Source organism: Homarus americanus, unplaced genomic scaffold, assembly GCF_018991925.1.
Source record: "Homarus americanus isolate GMGI-L3 unplaced genomic scaffold, GMGI_Hamer_2.0 scaffold28172, whole genome shotgun sequence".
In the NCBI taxonomy this organism is placed as follows: domain Eukaryota; kingdom Metazoa; phylum Arthropoda; class Malacostraca; order Decapoda; family Nephropidae; genus Homarus; species Homarus americanus.
Genome location: NW_024738604.1, coordinates 450,210 through 472,500, shown reverse-complemented (window position 1 = coordinate 472,500; position 22,291 = coordinate 450,210). Strand labels below are relative to the sequence as shown.

The following is a 22,291-nucleotide window of genomic DNA, read 5'->3' as shown; positions in this document are numbered from 1 at the left end:
CCTGGCGCTCACTTTCGCCATGTTGTGCACATCAAGAGGGACCAGTAAAAGGACCCACCACTCACTCGGTTTAGTCGTCCAGCCCAAGGCTATAAGTCTGGTGACACAGAGTACCTCAGCAGTGGCACCTACCAGGCAGTCCTCAACACCCAACTGAAGCAGGAGTACAATGGCGACCATAAGGAGAGCTTGCTTCACCACTTTACTGACGGTTAAATAAAGACTATATTGATCTTGGTTCCAGAGCAGTACTCTGCGGACCCACAGATATTCGTTGTGCGAGTTGTCGCTCATGAGGAACGACATGACCGTGATCATCACGAGGATGTGTGCTCGGCCACGTCTTGGTCGCTTTTTGAAACACACAACACCAACGTCTATAATGTTCCTCGGGTCATAGGGTTTCCTTCGCCGAGTTGACGGACCATTCCTGTCTTCCTGTTCGGGGATTTTGTCTTTGACTTTCACAGCAGCATAAATAATGCAGACAACTGATATAAGCAAACTCACGCCAAACACTAACACGAAACCGCCAATGTTGTAAAGCACGGCACCAAGAGCTGTGCCAACAGGAGTGCCAAGTTCCCAGAACACGGTGACGACAATCATCCGTAAAGTCCTCGCCTTGCTGCTGGTGACGTCGGCCATGTAGCTGTAGACGGCCATGTAGAACATCACCAGCCCTCCTCCCATGCCCTCCAGGAAGGCTGCCCCGAGGAGAACTTCAGGAGGCCACGAAGGGAAGAGCGCCTCCAGTAAGTAAACAACGGTACTGAGAGCCATCCCAGTTTGCGTTAGAACAAGTGGTACTCGCCTCCCTCGCTGATCACTCCACGAGGCGATTGTTCCGATGAGCAACATGGGTACTGCCATCGAGAAAAATTTTTCGTATAACAGGTAGAGGTTAGTGTACTGCTGCACCTGTATTTGAAGATCCTTATGGTGTCCGTCAGTCAGATGGCTGCAGTCGTCCGGGAGTCCATTACAACGTATACGACAAAACCTCTCAATCTTCAGGGTGTTGCCCACGACACTCTCTATAGCGGCTGACACATTCCTCAGAAACAACATTGGTTCTATTGTAATGAGTGAGAACCACCCAATAAAAACCCTCCATAAGGCTCGACTTCTATTAGCGAACGCCATGACGTCTTGTTGTCTTACGAGGAGCCTGAGAGTTATTTTCACTTGCTATGGAAGGTTAGTGAAATAGATCTTCAGTCAGATACGGTAGGAGATACACTTATCTTCCCCCAAGCGATAACGAGGTGTGTGTGTGTGTGTGTGTGTGTGTGTGTGTGTGTGTGTGTGTGTGTGTGTAATAATAATTAACAGTTTATTAAGAGAATATGACAACCCAGAAGGCTGAAACTATACAGTTACATAATTGAGGAATGGATCACTTGATTAACAAGTAATATACAAGTAACATAAGTGATACAAATATGATATATAATAACTAGGTGGGGAGAAGGTCATACAACAGGGCATTTAGACATAGTAACAGTGCAAAAAGGTAAGATTGACTGGGAGTGAATACACTGGTTGATTACGAGTTGTTGATAATTTTTATAATGTTTGGGACTGGGCTGTTTTTGTAGCGATCAGAACTTACTCGTATGGTGTGTGTGTGTGTGTGTGTGTGCGCGTCCAGCAATAATTGGAAACCTGGATGTTAACAGATTCGCCGATCGTGTTCCGGGGTAATGGTTAACCAGTGCAGTTGGGGAGTTGTCCGGTCTTCTCGGACTATTCCTTAACACTGGGTCATGCAGCTCGTTAACTTAGGGTGTGGCTGTTGTGTTGGCGACAGCTTTTACACCTTAAACAAAATTCACGCCTCGGTGGCCCTTGGGTCGGCCATCCTCGCTCTCGTTCTATGTTTATGAGTCTAAAAGAAACATCACATCATTTCTGAAACACCAACTCACCTTTGTCATCGTACTCAAGGGGTTATATCCTCGTACTCAAGGGATTATATCCTCGTACTCAAGGGATTATATCCTCGTACTCAAGGGGTTATATCCTCGTACTCAAGGGGTTATATCCTCGTACTCAAGGGATTATATCCTCGTACTCAAGGGGTTATATCCTCGTACTCAAGGGATTATATCCTCGTACTCAAGGGGTTATATCCTCGTACTCAAGGGGTTATATCCTCGTACTCAAGGGGTTATATCCTCGTACTCAAGGGGTTATATCCTCGTACTCAAGGGGTTATATCCTCGTACTCAAGGGGTTATATCCTCGTACTCAAGGGGTTATATCATCGTACTCAAGGGGTTATATCATCGTACTCAAGGGGTTATATCATCGTACTCAAGGGGTTATATCATCGTACTCAAGGGGTTATATCATCGTACTCAAGGGGTTAATCCATCATTAAATGACCCATAAGCTCCAGTGCTTGACTGTGAACCCAAAGTCTTTATAGATAGGCACTAGACAGTCCTTCTCTCCCTGATACAAACATTAAGATATATCAAGTGATAATAATGTTATCAGGAAGAGTACTGTTAGAGTCCATTTTTTTATCGCTGAACAGAAAAAAAGAGATAATATTTTTTTTTTTTTTTTTTTTTTTGCCACGGAGATAGTTGTTGACATACTGGTGGATAAAGTACCAACACTCTACTGGCCTACTTGTGATGGGGGTAATGCCCTTCACTGTACTATCGAGAATCGTGACAAGTGGTACAGTAGTAAAGTTTTATTTAAAGTGATAGTTGCTTGGTAGGTGGTGATTTACCTGTGATTTTGTGGTTCGAGGAGATACAGAGCTCGTTGTGTGATCTTGGGAATGTTGTTGGTTCGTTCGTTACCTAATTTGATTATGTTGATAGTCAGTAGTTAAATAGTACAGTAGTTAGTTCGTAGTGAATAGTTTGTGTGTATGTGTGTGTCGTGTAATTTTTTGGGGGTTCTTTATAATTTGCATGTGCTCATTTTACACATGCATACCGGCACACACACACACACTACACACACACACTACACACACACACACACACACACACACACACACACACATATACACACACCTTCCCTCCACTCCCCACCACACACACCCCTCCCCCCATACACAAACACACCCCTACCCTCCATACACATCCTTCCCACCCCCCAAACACACCCCTACCCTCCATACACATCCTTCCCACCCCCCAAACACACCCTCACCCCCCCTCCCCCCAACATACCACACCCCTCCCCAACATACCACCCCCCTCCCCCAACATACCACACACCCTCCCCCAACATACCACACACCCCCTCCCCCCAACATACTCACACCCCCTCCCTCAAACACCCACCCCTCCCCCCCCACACGGGAGTTACTAAGAATGGCTCTGTGTGGTGCAGGTGGGGACGTGGAACAGGAAGACGGGGACAAACTACACCAGGAGTTATCAGGACACCCAGAAGAAGATCGTAGACGGCCTTCAGAACAAGACACTCATCGTCTCCTTTGCATACGTGAGTTATTCTTCTGATTGTTTTAATTCTTTCGTTTGTGTGTAATTTTTTTTTTAGTATTATTATTCTGTTTTGGTAACCACGTCAAATAATTGTTATGTTTATTGTGTTTGTGTGACGTTACTGTCTTTGTTACTCGAAAGTGTTGACCAAGAAAAGGAAACTTCTCTTCCTCAGAACGATCCGTACATCATGCTAAAAGAGAGCTCCGAACAGCTGTCTGGGAATGACCGCTTCGAAGGCTTCTGTATCGACCTCCTCAACGAGATCTCCAGCATCCTCAAGTTCAACTACACCCTCATCCCCGTCCCCGGCAACGCTTACGGCACGAGGAACCAGGACACGGGGGAATGGAACGGCATGATTAAGGAACTGCTGGAACAGGTATGATCAAGGAACTTCTGGAATTGGTAGAGCAATATGTATAACAATGTAGGTATAACAAGGTAGGTATAACAAGGTGTATAACAAGGTATAACTATAGTGTTAGTTATTACAGGTGCACCAGGAACTTTCTATCACTTTGTATTTAAGTGTCAAATAATTTCGTGTCTATGTTTAAGACAATAGTAATGTTTGTCGATGTTGAAAAGATTGTTTATCCGTGTTAAAGAGTAATATAATGTGTATCTGTATTGATAATAAGATAATATAAATTGTTTATATAAGTTCAGGAGAGGTAATACTGTTTGTCTATATTGAAAAATAATTACATATTGTTAATGTTCAAAAGAGTTAATATATTGTTTACCTCAATTCAAAAAAATATATAATTACACAGGTATCCCCACAAACAGTAATTAATATCCTTACCTGTGTGTTTATTTGTTTGTTTTTATTTTTGGGGGGTCAGCGGGCAGACATGGCTATCACCGACCTCACCATCAACTACGAGCGAGAACAAGCTGTAGACTTCACAATGCCCTTCATGAACATGGGTATCTCGATCCTGTACAAGAAGCCGCAGAAGATGGCCCCCTCACTCTTCTCCTTCCTCTCCCCACTCTCCCTCGAAGTCTGGATGTATATGATTACTGCCTACGTCGGTGTCTCTGTCTTGATGTATATTCTAGCCAGGTGAGTTTACGATAGGTAGATAGGTAGGTCTCTCTCTCTCATTATTATTATTATTATTATTTCATTATTAATATTATTATTATTACCACCACCACCTCCAGGTTCACGCCGTACGAGTGGCAGAACCCGCACCCGTGTGACCCAGACCCTGACACCCTGGAGAACCAATTCACCATCCTCAACTGCCTCTGGTTCGCCATCGGCTCCCTTATGCAGCAGGGGTGTGACTTCCTGCCCCAGTGAGTACGCGCCTTCTGGTAGTGTATACAGTATGTAAGTTTATGTCCTCCCAATATCACCTTTAGTCGTGTCTCTCTCTCTCTCTCTCACCTACCTCACACTCTCTCTTTCTCTCTCTCTCTCTCATCAGGGCGGTGTCAACAAGGATGGTGGCAGGTATGTGGTGGTTCTTCACTCTCATCATGATCTCCTCCTACACGGCTAACTTGGCCGCCTTCCTCACGGTCGAGCGCATGGAGTCCCCCATCGAGTCGGCCGAGGATCTGGCCAAGCAGACCAAGATCAAGTACGGTTCCCTGGCCTCCGGTACCACCCTCTCCTTCTTCAGGTAGGTCCTACTGAGTGGTCAGGTGGATCTCTGATGTCCAGGTGGGTGTACTAATGGCCAGGTGGGTGTACTAATGGCCAGGTGGGTTTACTGATGGTCAGGTGAGTTCACTGATGGCCAGGTGGGTGTACTAATGGCCAGGTGGGTGTACTAATAGCCAGGTGGGTTTACTGATGGTCAGGTGAGTTGACTGATGGCCAGGTGGGTGTACTAATGGCCAGGTGAGTTCACTGGTGGCCAGGTGAGCTCATTAATGTTCACACTACCTAATTATTTATGTTTCACTGTCTTGCTATAATTGTGAATATTGTTATTAAATATATATACACACAGGTAAACACTCGCTCCACCAGGTACCTTCACGGAGAGGGTCGATGAATTCCAAAATGAACACTGTGACTCCTGTTGTCTCGGTAGGGTTGTCAAAATCCTTCGTCCATTGTGTCATACTGTCTCACACCAAATCGTTTAAGATACTTTTCAGAGCGAGTTTGTTTATCTATTTAATCAAAACATAAAGAGTGTCAATACAGTCCATAGTAATAGTGATGATACATGATTCCTCTTCCGTCCCTCAAGAGACTCCACCCTACCCACCTACGCTCGTATGTGGTCCTTCATGGAGTCCACCAGTCCCTCCGTCTTGGTCAAGAGCAACGCTGAAGGTGTTAAGAGAGTTCAGGTAAGTCACCCTCATTGTTTTTGTTGTAATCATCTTTATGACTACTACTACTACTACTACCACCACCACTACCACTACTACTACTGCTACAACCACTATTACTACCACCACTACTAATACTGCCACCACTACTATTACCCATTCTACTACTACTATTATCCCTATACAGTCACCACTGCCCTGATCCTCAATATCATCACCACTACTGTATGTATGTACGAGTATGTGTGTTTACAATACATTTCGAATACTGTTCTTAACCATGTAGAACTGAGAAGCCTTACAGAAGACTCTAAATATATACAAGATCCCTCAAACGTTTTGCTCTCTCCCCAACCCACTTCATAAAGTCGTCTTCCCGCAGGAGATGAACGGCCTGTACGCCTATCTGATGGAATCGACCTCTATCGAGTATGTCATCGAGAGGAACTGTGACCTAACGCAGGTGGGCGGCTTGCTCGACTCCAAGAGCTACGGCATCGCCCTCCCCTCTGGTGAGTCTGTTCCTAGTCCTTCACTTCACACTAACGGTTCCATCCCCAGACGAGTCTTTCTCAAGCTCTCCCGTGGTGAATATGACCTGTTAGAGTTCTATGGTGCAAATGGAGACCTGTAAGATGTATGTTGAACCTGGAGACCTGTGAACCGTGTGTGGCAAGACTGAAGACTTATGAAGAGTTGTGTGGTGGATAGGGTGAATTGTTAATACCATAATATCACTTTTGTTTCACTTGTGGTAGATAAATCCAATTCTAAAGCATGATATGCGTACTGTAATTAGCAAGTGATACTGAATACAGGTATTCAATGTAAGCATGCTAAGCAAGTATAGACTTGATCAGAAAAAAAAGTGAATTGTAAAATCATTGTTATTGACTGTATAATTGATGTGTGTGTGTATGTAATAATAATAACAATAATAATTAACGGTTTATTGAAAAAGTTCTGCAGCCCAAAAGCTGAAAATATACATAATGACTTATTACATACATTGACATAGGGGAGATAACAAAGGCCTTCATTAGAGAAAGGAAAAGGAACATACAGTGAACATACAAATTAATGTTCACAGTGGAGGTCACGTGAGCTGAGGTGTTGAACAGCAAACACGTAGTGTGTGTGTTGAGAACCAGGTTATATTGCGATCGGGCCCGGGTTCTATCCCCGGGCAGGGTGAAACTATGGGCAAGTTTCTTTACGCCATTTGCCTCTGTCTACCCAGCAGTAATTGGGGACCTGGATGTTAATCGATTTGCGGATCGTATTCCGGGGTAATGGTTAGCCAGTGCAATTGGCGAGTTGTCCGGTCTTCTCGGACTATCCCTTGACACTGGGTCATGCAACTCGTAAACTCAAGGTGTGGTTGTTTTGTTGGCGACAGCTTCTACACCTTAAACAAATTCACGCCTCAGTGGCCCTTGGGCCGGCCATCCTCGTTACACGAGGGGCGACCATTATTATTATATTGCGTATACTCGCTCTAAAAAGTATCTTTACAATATTATGTGAGACAATATGACACAACGGAGGAAGGATTCTGACAACCCCACCGGGACAACAGGAGTCGTAGTGTTTATTTTGAGATTCATCGACCCTCTCTGTGAAGATCCTTTGTGGAGATGAGAGTGAGTGAAGACTCGAGTACAGTAGGTACCTTCTTTATGAGGGAGGAATGCATGAATGAATGTTTAGTAAGCAGTCTGTTGAGTAAGGATTTAGATCATTGGGGGAAAATCGTGTATCTAGAAGGAGTACAATATAGGGAACTTGGAGATTGGTGATGAAAGGGGACCGAGTTTCCAGCTGGCTCTACTCCTCACTCTCCCTTAGGATTTTTCTGCCTGCTAATTAGATCCTTAACTAACTTCTGTCCATAATATTATCAATTTTCTAACTAAATTATTTCTGTCTGATCCAATACCAACAAACTACTTTATTATTTGTTATTATAATACAACCCAATTCCCATATACAGGTACTGTATATGTTATTAACTAATTATCTCTTTTTTTAACCTGTTGCTTTATTTCTTCATATAGTCATTGAATTAGTCACTTAATATTTTAACCTACTGCTTAGTTTCTCCATATAATGTATTAACTTACCTAACCATTTTTTCTTTCATTTTAACTTGTCATATCGCCTCAGAACAACTAATACCCATCCCCACCCAGCAGCCTGTATTAACCTCACTAACAGCACGCTTACTAACCTTTACAGGCTCCCCCTACACCAGCGCTATCAGCAGTGCCATCCTGGCCCTGCAGGAGACCTCCATCATCCAGGTGCAGAAACTCAAGTGGTGGAGCCAGAAGGGCGGGGCGGGAAAGTGTTTAAGTGATAAGGTAAACACACCCAACTGATGCTTGCCCAACTTGCCATTGTACTGTTTCATCTTTTTCTTACTATGTTTTTCATTATATATTTCTTAAAATAGTATTATCATATTAAAATAGTTAGAATATTAGCCGCCAAAGTAATGTTGGCTCTCCTGAAGGTGAGCCATTTTCAGATTGTGTCGCAAGGCAAGATGCATCGTCGCCACATCAGCCAGCCCTTACACACTCAACTGTGATATTATTTTCATTAATTTTCTTTTTAATTTACCTACAGTGATTGTTTATACAAGACAGACACACACAAAGCCACCACACAAGATTCTTTCAGTAATGCAAAAATGTTAATTACTAAACTTGATTGCTTAGTATTGATTTTTTCTACTTAGATTATTTTTCTTAATTATTTTGTCTTACTTAAGGTGCCAGTTATAAAGGTACATGATATTGTTATTAAGCCAGTGTGTGTACAGGAGACGTTTAGTAGTATGTATACGGGACTACACCTCTCTTGTGTCATATCAACCACTTAGGTGACTGGAAAACAAGGTACAAAAAGTCCCCTGTAATTCACGTGTGAGAGTGAAGTGAGTCCCGGATGCTTGATACTTGACTAAAGTCTTCGGTACACATGAAGGCAATTTGGCTATCACTACACTTGACCGCCTCTACTTCCCAAACTGTCAAGTCAAGTATCCAGTCACAGTTTGGCAGAATATGAGCTACCTTTAAGGACAGGAGGCGAGAACAGTTTGACCTCTTAAAGACCACTACAGGGTGTTTCAGTACAATACTAAGACCATTTTAACTTTGATCGTTTGTGTCTTTCCTCTGAGTAAGCTTTATGAGTGTGTAATTCTTAATTCCCCAGAAATGGAAGGACAAAAAATCTACAAGATCTTTGTGTCTCATCGTAAATCACCTATATAACAAAACCTTAGAGTATGTGAAGGGAGAGACAGTAAGACATTTTGAGTGTGGTCCGGTCCTAGTCCTCCTCTTCCTGCAGAACCATGTGGTAGTAATGCTTTCCTGTTTCTTGACGCCCAGGTTCATCTTATAAGGAGACTCTAGATGTGGTAATATTGGCGTTGCAGGAGGCAGGGATATTCTACACTCTTAAGGAAAAGTGGTTCAAACAAAAGAGAGGTGGTGGCAAGTGTAAGGTAAATAGCTCACTCGCCACCTTAAAGGGAAGACAAATAAAACGTCTCTGCTCTAGTCTACTAACAACCGCAACTAACATTAAAAAAAAATATACATATAGTCTGAGCTTTTTGTAAGATTGGCCTTTTTTTAGTAATAGTTAAGTTAATCAATGTGTATTTCGCTGAACAAGCCAGAAAAAAATATTTGTAATTAACTCAGTCGTGCTGATTTGGAATGTGCTGAAGATCCCATGTTTAAATTTCTAAGCATCATCATCATCATTTCTGGTTTGTACTGTACACGCACACACACACACACACATATATGAAAAAAGTCGGTTAACTCATGGAGTGCTCATAGTACTTCCATGCTGGTTGCTTGTTGCGTTCAGCCATATTATTAAAGAAAAATGCCTTCGTTAGTCCATGCCCTTATGATGATATCGCCTCACATATTGAAGAACATATATAATGAAAATATCTAAAGTTCTAAACAGTTCTTCTTCACCTTTGTTGCGAGGACTAGAGAAGCACAGTACTGGCATGATCCTGTATTCCTTCTGAGTGCTTGCTGGCTTCCCATCTATCTGTTCAGTCTGTTTTAGTCTCCATATTTTCTACCCCAAAAGAGAGGTACTGTATAATAACTGGTAACAATGTGTTTCTAAATCCCCAGAATATCATCGATAATTCATGTGTAAGATAAGTGTCAGATCTCCCGAGTTTGGATAAGTTGCTCTTTCTACAGTACTGGAGTCAGATCACTAGTTTAATGCCGCCCAAACAAGGATGAATAATTCTATGTTAACCGTATAGTGTTTCTGGCGTCCCAAGCTCCTTAGACGTTCGAAGTTTTACATAATATGTGATTGCTGTAGTACCTGGCTTGGATTGTTAGCTCTGATTGATTGAGATCTCCCCCCCCAAAAAAAACCCACCCCACAAGACTTTCCAGTATGTGAGATATATTGTCATTGGGCATTTACTAACAATAGGAAGCTTTATATATATATATATATATATATATATATATATATATATATATATATATATATATATATATACATATATATATATATATATATATATATATATATATATATATATATATATATATATATATATATATATGGATAATCTCAACATCAGCATATATCATATGATATATATATATATATATATATATATATATATATATATATATATATATATATATATATATATATATATATATATATATATATATATATATATATATATATTTCATGTAGATCCACAATGAAAACGTGGATAAGATAAATCTTGATAAAATCACACGGGAAAAGGGAAACAACGGAGCACCTTAGCTTTCGTCTTTATTCAAGACATCTTCAGAGGCAACTAGATTACATGGACAGAGAGAGGCTTAAATATATAGGGTGACCTTATTAAACATGAGGTCAGGTCATAATGATGTCATCCACTAATCCCCACACCACCAACACACACGTAGAGGAGCTTAAGAGAAGGGGGCGACGTGACTACTCAGGTCAGGTCAAAAATAAGGGACCCACTAAATAACTATCCTACATCTAGATCAAAGGTTTTCAAAGCATTTTTAACCTTGGGCCACTGACAAATAAATTTATGTAACATATTATCAGTTTTGAACTGACCATCACTAATGTTTATTGATTTTAATTCCTTAATCAAACTAGCTTCAACCAGAAGTCTTTCTGTGACACAAGATGATTTGAATACTTCTAAGCTTTTTTCCCAAGCAATGGGATGATTATTATTCCTAACATGAACGAACAGGGCACTGCTTTCAGATGCTGTTCTGATATTGTACTTATGTTGTTTGATTCTGAGCTGCAGTGTTTTTCCTGTCTGTTCTACATAATTACAATTACATTTGCTACATGGAATACAATAAACACTTCCATTTACATTCAAACTTGGGCTATTCCTTATTAACATATTGGTAATGGTTGAGTCATACTTGAAAACAACATTAATATTTAGTAGCTTGAGGGACCGAACTAACGGGACAAATTCATTACGATAGGGCAGAGTCAAAATATTCTTAAGTGTAGGAATTTGCCTGGTTTGAGAGGACTGAAAGGACTTTTTAGCCCTTTTGAAACAACGATCAACAAACACAGAAGGGTACCTGACCTCATGTTGAATAAGGTCACCCTGTATATTTAAGCCTCTCTCTGTCGATGTAATCTAGTTGCCTCTGAAGATGTCTTGAATAAAGACGAAAGCTAAGGTGCTCCGTTGTTTCCCTTTTCCCTTTAAGTGTCCAGCATTTTCACTAACCAGGTGTTGAAGAGCCAGCATATAATCTATAAGGACAAGCTGTGTGTTACCACCTGTCAGACTATAAGACCACAGCCCACAACAACTCTGCCACCACCACAACCGTCACCGCTGTTGTTGTGATACCACCACTCACTCTCATCTCACTAATCTTGTGATCTTCTTGGTGCTAGGTTCTACCATCAAGGAGGTACTGGACGTCGCTATATTGACTAAGCAAGCTGAGGGCCGATTCCACATACTAAAAGAAAAATGGTTTAGGCAAAAGAGAGGTGGTGGAAAATGCAGGGTAAGACGGCAAAAGCACAAGCTGCGGCCGTGTTATGTCATACAGTACAGTAGTCTGACCAATACTAACAATGAAAAAACAACAAATCTTAATAGAAAAAGAACAATACCCTTTTTTTTTTTTTTTTTTTAAGAATAATTTTTCCTTTTTCGTCAACTACATACTCTTGGGAGAAATTTCCAATGGGTTGTGTTTCCCAAGAGTTGTGATTTGGTTGATTGGTTTTGGGTGTACATTGTAGTTTAATGCATCAGATGTTGGTATTTGATAATTGGTTGAGTATGTAGTTTATTAGCCTCCCTCTTGGTTACCTTAGTTAGACCTCCTGAGCATGATCACTTTTTTATTATTATTATTATTTTTATTATTATTATTGTATTATTATTATTATTGTTATTATTAATATTATTGTTATTATTATTGTTATTATCTATTATTACTGTATTATTATTATTATTATTATTATTATTATTATTATTATTATTATTATTATCATCATCCTTACATATTTCTCCACAAGGCCCATTAAACCCTGAGTGTGCCAAATAAATAATAATTCTTCCTGTTGTGGTTGAACGGACTGAGGTGTATATATAATGGATTTTGAAGCACAGATATATGACCATGTATTGTGTGATGGATCCATACATAAATTAACCACTAAAAGATACATTCATATATTTTTACATTGAAACTAACTACGTCTTTTTATGGTGTGTGTGTGTATATAACATTCTAACAATGATTTTTAATTTAGTTTAATCTACATACAGTATTTACTCATTGTTTCTTTTTCCTTTATTATTGTTCTAGGGGAAAGATTGAGGCGTTGGTAAGTATTGTCTAATGTCAAAATATAAATATAAACGATTTTTTTTTAACAAGCGGGACTAAAACACTAAGTTGAGGAAGTTCCATCAGCATCTCACACTATATCGTCTTATTCATCTCCCTTCTCCTCCCCCGAGCCATAAACATCCATGTACCATTTAATACCCTAATCGTCTTTTGTTTTCTCTAATAGTTATCCTATTTTCCTTCTGTATAACTGCCTTATTTTTACCTTGATTCCCACGCATATCTTACGAGTGTCATTAGTGCAGTGTGACTTAGCCTAATCCAATATGACCTGACCTGATCCAGTATGACATAACATAACCCAGTATGTCCTAACCTAACCCAACCCAGTGTGACCTAACTGTAAGACTTATATTTTTGGTGATTTTGAGCCAAAAATTAGATTTTGCTGAAAATCACATTATGGGTACTCCTGAGCTAATTACTCATCAACTATGGGTTTCCAAGGTGTGATTTATGGTTTGTGTGTTACTCTAAAAGTACTTAATTAGTTAAACCCCTTAAATTTCAATTCTGAGGAAAAAGTATATTTTGGTCAAAAATTTTGTAAGGTGTAAGACTTACATTTTTGGTGGTTTTGGGCCAAAAATTAGATTTTGCTGAAAATCACAGTATGGGTACTCCTGAGCTTGCTGCTTATGAATATGTGGTCCACGATTCGATTGCAGAGTAATTAGTGGCCAAAATGACCCTTGAAACATTTTACTGACATTTTTCAATGCTAATTTCTCATCAACTATGGGTTTCCAAGGTGTGATTTAGGGTTTGTGTGTTACTCTGAAAGTACTTAATTAGTTAAACCCCTTAAATTTTAATTCTGAGAAAAAAGTATATTTTCGTCAAAAATTTTGTAAGGTGTAAGGCCCAACCCAGTATGACCTAACCCAACCCACTGTGACCTGACATGACATATTATATAACCCACCATGACCTTATACCTAGTCAGTGTGACCTTCATATACGTCATCTTTCATTATACCACATGACCCATTGTGACCCAAGAGACCCAATATGACCTGGTTGCCTGCAGGAGGAGGCTGGAGGTAGCAGCATGGCGAGTGAGCTGAACTTGTCTAACGTGGGCGGTGTGTTCGTGGTGCTGTTGGGCGGGATGGGACTCGCCCTCATTGTCGCCATGGGAGAGTTCGTCCTCGAGTGTTGGGGTATCGCCAAGGAGGACGAGGTGAGGCTTGGACTAAATCTCCTGTCAGACAAAATCCCATCAGACTAAATCCCATTTGAGAAATTATTGCAATATATAATCTCTCATTGGACAGAATACCACTGGACAAAATCATACCGACTGTAAATTCCACCGGCCAAAAATACCACCATTTAAGGCAGTGTAACTTGATATAATTAGTCAGTGTTGAGTCCGTGGAAAAGAGATTTTATTTATCCTTCGTTATACTGGCTGTTGAATCTGTGTATATTCATAGTTCTCTTAATATCTCATCTTCCATCACAGGACCTTGATGGCTTGTATACATACGTTCACTAACTTAACTTAACCCAGCCTTATCTCAACAAAAGGGTTTAAGCCCATTGGGATTTTCACTACTTAGGATTGTAAGGCCATTAGAACTGGCCAATCCCAGTGGCTGGATTAAATTGAGTTAGGGTCTTTTCGAACTGGGGACCATTTTATCAAACTCCTCCTTAAAACCGGAGGGATTTTTTTTCCATGACTTATTCCTTGTTTCCCTCTCCAGGAACCTATGATGGACGTGTTGAACAAGGAACTGCGCTTCGTCTTCAAGTGTAAGGGGTCGTCCAAGCCTGTGAGAAAGAAAGCCTCCGAGTCTGAGGTGGGCGACGCTAGCAACAACCTCTTCGGCTCTGATGTTTACAACTACTCTGGCAAAAATCCGCTTAGCTGATTGCCGGACGTGACGTCACGTTCTGACGTCACAGATGATTCCCACCCTTGGATGCTTCCCAGCTATGTTCCACCGCCACCCTCCCCAGTAGTCAACCTCAGCACATCTACAATCAACCAGAACGCTTCTACTGCCAACCAGAACCCATCTACCGCCAATCAGAACTCGCCGTTGCACTGTGGGCCGAGTAAGAACTCTTCACCCTTGCCGTCAGCCAATCGGCGTGAAGCGACATTCGACGCAGCGAATCTGAGACAACGGAAAAATTAGTAGTAGCGACTGTTGACAGTTATATATCCTTTTGTGACGTTGGTGTTTTTCTCACCTCCACTTGTTGTTTGGTGGTGTAGACAAGTGACACAAACTGGGAGTTGTTAGTCCTGACTTGTTTTGGTTCCTCTCCTCTGACTCGTGAAAAGGTTGAGAGACTTTTACGGAACTTTCGAAGCTGGCGAGAAAAAATTGCGCCTCCTGGCGCTTACTTTTTTCCGTTAATAGGAAAGCGGAGGCAATATTTTGTAGTGCCTGGTTGAACAAACCGTTAAGGTACAGGAGACTGAAGAATTATTTCTAGAAGTGAACTTTGTATCTCGTAAGATGACAATAGTTTTAGACGGGTTCAGGCTATTAAAATTTGTCTTTTTGTAAACGACATTTCTTATGAAGGAAAATCTTTGCGTCGTTTGCTGCGTCCCGATGATATTTTCTCGCCTCGAACTGTAATTTATATCCCACCTTGTTGAGACAATCCAGTTTTGTTTTGGGAACACTCAGAGGCCCGTGCTGTACCACATAGCTGCCTTTTACTGAAGCTAAGGATGCCCTGTGGGTTCAATTCACTTATGATTATTTTCATGGATAATTTCATCTACTATTGTTTTATTGGAAACTCTCGACCCTCCTTTGCTAATCTGTGTGACATTCCCTGCGCCCGCTACCTCACCTAAGTTCATGTGCGGCTGGCAGCTCCACACTTACCCACCACAAATCCCTGGCTCTAACCTATTGTTGATGTTTTGTATAGTTTTAGAAGGTCGTTGTTAATGAAGTGATATTATCATTTACGGACGCAACTCACTGTTTAATACACGGACAATGACTGATATTTTTTTCAGTTGATTACTAGAAGTAGATCAGAAAGCAACGGGAACATATGATTAGTGGACTGTACAGAACTACCTGCTGATTAGTAGACTGTATAGAACTACCTGTTGATTGGTGGAATACACAGAGTTAATAGCTGTCTGGTTGGTGGAGGGAGCGTTGCTAATTAGTGATTGGTGGGTCATTTAGACTTACAAGCTGATTTGCGATTACACCAGAAAGGAAAAGAACTATAAAAGCTAGTGGTTGATTGGCGAAGATACAGAAGCTGTATGGTGAGTGGTCAAGATTCAGAAGCTGTATGGTGATTGGTCAAGATTCAGAAGCTGTATGGTGATTGGTCAAGATTATGATTGGCGAAGATTCAGAAGCTAGGTGATTGGTCAAGATTCAGAAGCTAGGTGGTGATTGGTCAAGATTCAGAAACCAGGAAGTATATGATTGACGAAGATTCACAAGCTAGAAGGTGATTGGTCAAGATTCAGAAGCTAGAAAGTGATTGGTCAAGATTCAGAAACCAGGAGGTATGTGATTGGAAAAGATTCAGAGACTAGGAGATGATTGGTAAAGGCTACACTGATTTGGTATTTTGGTAATGTTAGCATTGAAATCTTGATTATATGGAGCTTTTGTAACCTCACACACACACACACACACACATACAGGCTATTTTCTTGTTAACATCACATACTTCTAAAAAGAAAGATGTTGTCGCTATTATATTTTCCTGTCAATTTCTGCTGTTTCCATTTTGTTTTACTGGCCAACGACCATCTCACCAAGAAAAAATTTTCCATTAAATTATACCCTAAGATATCTTACCGTACTCTCTCTCTCTCTCTCTCTCTCTCTCCTTTAAGGTACATATATTCACCAAGATCTGTTCTCACCACTTGTTGTTGTTGTTGTTTTTTCACTCTTATCTGGCTCCCATTTCATCTAAGTCATCACATCCATTTTAAGTTAGTTTCACTTGTCTCTTCTTGAATTCGTCTTTCTTCTTCACTTCACTTACGTCCAAAGCCACACCCGGTGATTTTCCCAAGAATAAATACTTAACTTTAATAACAACAACAAAACAACCGAACATCCAACATCCATAAACAAAATAATAGTTGTTATTGTGTGGATGGAAGCCGACTTGAGGCATTCTTCTGTACACATTACAAGTCTTAAAATTGAATTCTTTAATAAACATGAATGTCACCATCACATGTATATCGGTGCTTAGAATGTTAGAACTTTTTGTGTATATAATGCCAGTGTGTGTGTTAGTGACTCGACAAAGGGCATTCGATCCCACACTTTACTTTCCTTCCCACTGTTAACAACTTGTGTACTGTAATGTTTTTAATCAGCATATTAGTACAGTTATGTGATAGTACAGTTAACGATTTGAAGTCATTTACCATTACTTCTGGAGTCACTTCAGGGTTGTTTTAATTTGTATTTATTTATTATTGTTTACTATATCCAATGCTATGCTCTTTTCTTTTCTTCACTCGTAGGCCATGTTGGTGTATCTGAAATTCGTCTCTCATATATCGTTCTTCCCCTTCGTTGACCAATTTACTTACCTGACACACGAACATTTTAAGTACAGTCTTGCTGAAACACGAAAAATAATTAAATGAACTAAACCAACAGGAAGATTCTCAATTAAAAAAATTATTCGATGTATAGTTTAATTATAGAAATATAAAAAAACAGTATTAAATAAACATTAACTGCAGTTCATATTTGTGTCCAATATACACATCCTAAAACATAAATATTGTCATTATCCGAAGCTCTTCCTCATGGTTCAGATCGTTCAGTCTTCTTTAGCATTTCAAGTGGGGTGACTCACGTGGATCTGTCATTGTTATGTTGTAAGTTATGACGCTGTCGCTTCCATCAACCCGGAGGAAATATTGCCGTATGGACCTCACCATTGCTTGTCTTGCTTCTCACGCTTTGATAATTAAAGTTGAGGTCGTTTCCCTGGTTAATCGACTTCCTTCATTTCTTCATTATCCATTTCACATCAACATTTTTTTTTCCATATTCCTTCTTTTTTTGTTCTTATTCTCGATTGTATTTTTTAATAATTTAATTTCATTCTTAATTGTTATTCTTCTCCAAATATTTTTAACAATTCATATAATAGAGTTACTTCTTGTTGTTGTTTGAGATAAGACGTGCAGTTTGTCATTTGTCTTCGCCTGATTGGTGAAGCTGTAACAAGTGAACAAACATTACTGATCGATGTACCTTGCCATTCATATCGCGAAATCTCCTTTTTAAAGCTTGGATAAGACTATGTGTTTATCCACACCCCTTCAAGTTAGTTATATATATATATATATATATATATATATATATATATATATATATATATATATATATATATATATTGTTGTGTAGGGTGTTTACAAAGTCCCTTTATTGTTCATATTTTCAGTCCCTCGAGGATGTTATGTATCCAAAATGTCTGTATGTACGCCATCATGTTCGGCTTTATATTTTTTTCGTCATGTTTGTTGCAACTTTGACCTGCCAGAGGAAACGTTTGTAGTTGTAAGTCATTACGTACATAGGTCAGGGATGCAATCATATGCTGACTGTTGGAGTACATATTATTCATTTCTAGGATGTGTAACTTTCTCAGTGGACTGAGAGCCCCACCATCAAGGGAATTTGTCAATACAGCGTATAGGTATCGACGTATTCTAAGGTGGCGACACTTTATTACTGTACAGTATGTATGTATTTGCATGTTATAGGTGTTGTTATATCGCTTGACGATTAAAAAAATGTTTTAGACTGTTTTTCAAAAGGTATGAATGATTCTGTCACCAAAATAAATATGCTGACAATAAGAGAGAAGTTTATAAAAAGAAATCTATCAATATAAGTACACCGGATTATGTATGGTGAGGATGGGCCACTGAGTACAAGTTAGGTGTAGGTGTGCGGGGGTCACTCTCTTGTGAGGATACCGGGCCAAGTTTTTGTGAGGACGCGACATTATGTTTTGCGAGGCTACCGGTCGTTCCTTATGAGAATATTGTATTTGGTCGACTTTGTGAGGGCATACTGTAGTGTTAAGTTTTGTAAGGATACCAAGTCAAATTTTGAGAGGAGACAGGGTGACGAATCTCCTACGTGTTATTATTTGGGGGGAGGAATTTACCCTCAGTGTGTACTCTCATAGCATCGTACAGGTAACAGTACACCCGCATTTTATAAAAGAGAAATCGTACGTTAATTTTTCCCTCCAACTGTGGATGATGAAAAAACAACGCATCTAGTTCAGGTGTTCTTGGTTTAATTCAGACAATATTTTTGTTTATAATCAGGATGCGGATGAACGGAGTTATGGAAAGATTCTGTAAATTGTGGAAGAGTCTGGACTTAACCTGTAATAAGTGAAGAAGATAACAATTATCATGAGACAGTAGCCAGTGGTTCAGGACCTGATGAGTGTTGAACTTGATATGACGACAAAGTCCGTTATTTTGTATGATCTGGTGTGATGCTTGTGGGTATTGGTTTAAATTGCAATCCTGTATACTGTATTTATTTTAATGAGTTTGTAAGCAAATTGTGTATGTATATATAGAATGTGTACTCTTCATCCAAGCCCCTCTCTGGAAAGTAGAAAAATAAAATAAAAGTAACTATTTTACTTTGTCAGGACAGTAGAAGAACTTTGATTTTTATCTAAGTTGGTGGAGTTTAGAGAAAATAAAAACTTTGGGGGTCAATATTGAGGAGAGGGTGACCTGACGGTGACCTAACCTCCTAGCACTCTTTGTGACCCTCTCCGCCCAGACGAAGGAGCTCACCACTGACCTCCCTCTGCTAGTTTACCCATCACCACTCTCCTACCACCGTGACTATTACTACCCTACCACCACTACACCATCATTATTACCTCACCATTATCACCATCTCATCACTACCACTACCCTCATCGCCACTACCCTCACCAACGCTATCACACCACTACCTCCATCCTATACCAACACAACCATTACACCCCCACCACCACTTCACCGTCACATCACTACCTACGACCATTACACCCCTATCCCAACCACCACAATCACCACCACCACCACCACTACTACTACCCACCCCCCTTCACCAGCATCACCGTTCTTCCCCTTAACATTCCCTACATTTTTCTCCTTTACTGTGACAGGTCTTGGTCCCTGGCAGTCTTAATATCCGTGTCCCAGACCTCACTTGACATCACCTTCCTCTTCCTCCTCGTCCTCCTCCTCCTCTTCTCCCTCCTCCTCCTCCTCCTCTCCCTGGTCTCCCACACCCCTAAGCAGCTCCCTCACTACCACCACCCGCTATACAGGCTGCTGCTGCTGCCTCCTCTTCATGTATGTGTTTCCCGTCAGGATTGTTTTCTTCGACCCCTTGTAAGTATTTCTTGACAAATAAATTATTTTAAGCAAGTGTTACCTTTCAATGGGATCCCTCTAGCCTAGATGGTTGACTCCCCCGATTTATGTTCTGTGTAAACAAAGATGTTGGTTAGGGTAGGGCAGGTCCAGATTTTTTCATGTTACTGTAATCGGTATAGTAAATCGGACAGGCTCCATCTCTAAGTATTTCCATTTTCTGTTATTGCAATGTAAACAACAAATTATAGGCGTTATTAGTGGTAGTATTTAGATATCAGTCCCTATTAGTAAACATCCCAAGAATTACTTTTGTTATGTGATGACCTATTTGTTACTTTGCAGCCCAATGTGATACACGGATCCCTTGTGAAATTGGTACTAGGCTGTACATTACTGACGACCCAACAAGATCAGAACAGTCGTGGTATAAATCGCCAAGATAGTTTATAAAACTCCACCGACTTCCAAGTACTATATACACTGTACCACGAAAAATTATCAGTCTTAAAGCTGTATCCATTTGGGATAGGTAAAGATAAGGTATGTAAGCTGGTAAATGGTAGAGATTATCAATTCTATTTTTTTCCATGTCCGTAGTTTGATTCTACGCACCCTGTCTTCTTACCTAGTGTTGTAACAAAGGACGAAAACTGAAAACAATCGTGTCTTGAGAATATGTCAATACAACACTAATATTAAACAATAGCAAGTCACTAATCTTAGAGAGTAGAATATATATATATATATATATATATATATATATATATATATATATATATATATATATATATATATATATATATATATATATATATATATATATATATATATATTAAAATTCCCATAAGAGTAGATCCGTAGATTAAAGATAGTGGTTACACAGTAGCTAGTAAGTACTGTATCTGCGGAAAGGTAGCTATTTTTACAGAAGATAAATCTTTCTGTCGTGGTGACGCAGGCGTTAATGGCCAGTAAACAAACCAAATCAATCAAAAAAACTTAAGGCAAGTGCAGTAAAGGTTCAGATGATTATTAAGATGCCGTGTTACATTTACTGGGCTTGTTTATCATAGCTAAGGGATTGGTCCACAGAGCGTCACACTACATAGCAAGCTTACATATACATAGGGTATATACCGTACCTCTGTACTGTATACTGGCGGCAGACAGGTTTATTAAACTATTACCAAAAATTATGCTTTAAACGATGTGGTTTGTTCTACATAATAGTTCCTGTAGGCCGAACTGTAGCTTCAATACCAACTGTCTTTGTTGTCTTGGTAACCTCAAGACAATGGGTATTTTAAACTGTTCAGTAACGAACTAAACAATACTGTACCTTCGACTGTGTGAAAATATAATGTTTTAGGGACAGGTCCAAGTATATTGTACGTTGTGTGTAATGGGACACCACTTTTTGGCAGAGGTGAACAGCTCCTGGTATTATTCACCTACACTTGTACATACTCAGTCGGTAAGCTCTGGAGGAAAATATTTTCAAATTAAGGGACAAAAGTAATTATCTGGGGCACATTTGTACGAAGACGGCTACAAGGTCCCATATCTGCAGTCACCCGGGAAATTGTTTCGTCTATCTCCGAACTTCAGACGTCATCGTTTACGGACCAGAGAAAACCCAGACAGTTAAAGGGGAAACTTAAATTTTCGTCTCGCTGTTAACGCGGTGAGGTAAATGGCAACTACAGTATATCAAGGAGTTTTTGAAACGAAAAAAAAACATTCCTTCTTATTTGTGTAAAAGCCTAAACTTGTGACTACTCAAACTTCTGACAGTTTTGTGTACAGTACTTGGTCATTGGTCTTATGAATATACTTTTATCCTCCTCATCACTGATCGGCTCGTTAGCCTCTTGGGCGATCGGTCACGTCTCTGTTACGCACTGTTGGCAAGTACTAGGCATGCACCGGCTCCTGAATGTACCTGAACCTGCTCCAGTGTTGGTCAAGTCTGGTCTTGAAAGAGCTCACACTCGGTGTGAGCCTTGGCAAAATCAAGGGATATATTGTCGATATTACCACCCGGTTCCAGAATATGGGTCCAAATATCCAATACCTTGAGCAATTGTGTTAAGCAGGAGCGCCCCAGCATAAAACCGTATTGGCAATCCCTTACAAGGTTGTTTCGTAGTAGATGTTCCATTGCG

The 22,291-nt window shown here is 40.1% G+C and overlaps 2 protein-coding genes across 6 annotated transcripts in view; one reads left to right on the top strand and one right to left on the bottom strand.

Moving 5' to 3' along the window:
* LOC121874089 (solute carrier family 46 member 3-like) overlaps nucleotides 1-1,212 on the bottom strand; it is a 2,730-nt gene extending 1,518 nt beyond the window's left edge. The window contains exon 1 of one of the 2 annotated variants that reach the window (XM_042378006.1): nucleotides 1-1,212. This exon is cut by the window's left edge and continues 15 nt beyond it. In XM_042378006.1, the coding sequence (XP_042233940.1) occupies nucleotides 1-1,146 (1,146 nt within the window). In that variant the 5' untranslated portion in view covers nucleotides 1,147-1,212. The other variant, XM_042378005.1, reaches the window with a different exon arrangement.
* The window catches only part of LOC121874087 (glutamate receptor ionotropic, kainate 2-like), a 46,700-nt gene extending 26,522 nt beyond the window's left edge, over nucleotides 1-20,178 (top strand). The window contains exons 9-19 of one of the 4 annotated variants that reach the window (XM_042378001.1): nucleotides 3,364-3,477; nucleotides 3,655-3,861; nucleotides 4,331-4,554; nucleotides 4,656-4,793; nucleotides 4,925-5,122; nucleotides 5,702-5,804; nucleotides 6,169-6,298; nucleotides 8,025-8,149; nucleotides 13,770-13,922; nucleotides 14,452-16,098; nucleotides 16,154-20,178. In XM_042378001.1, coding sequence (XP_042233935.1) covers nucleotides 3,364-3,477; nucleotides 3,655-3,861; nucleotides 4,331-4,554; nucleotides 4,656-4,793; nucleotides 4,925-5,122; nucleotides 5,702-5,804; nucleotides 6,169-6,298; nucleotides 8,025-8,149; nucleotides 13,770-13,922; nucleotides 14,452-14,619 — 1,560 coding nt within the window. In that variant the 3' untranslated portion in view covers nucleotides 14,620-16,098; nucleotides 16,154-20,178. Of the gene's footprint in view, nucleotides 1-3,363; nucleotides 3,478-3,654; nucleotides 3,862-4,330; nucleotides 4,555-4,655; nucleotides 4,794-4,924; nucleotides 5,123-5,701; nucleotides 5,805-6,168; nucleotides 6,299-8,024; nucleotides 8,150-9,190; nucleotides 9,307-11,765; nucleotides 11,882-13,769; nucleotides 13,923-14,451 lie in introns of all 4 variants that reach the window. The other 3 variants (XM_042378004.1, XM_042378002.1, XM_042378003.1) reach the window with 3 other exon arrangements.
* Nucleotides 20,179-22,291: the final 2,113 nt, after the last annotated feature.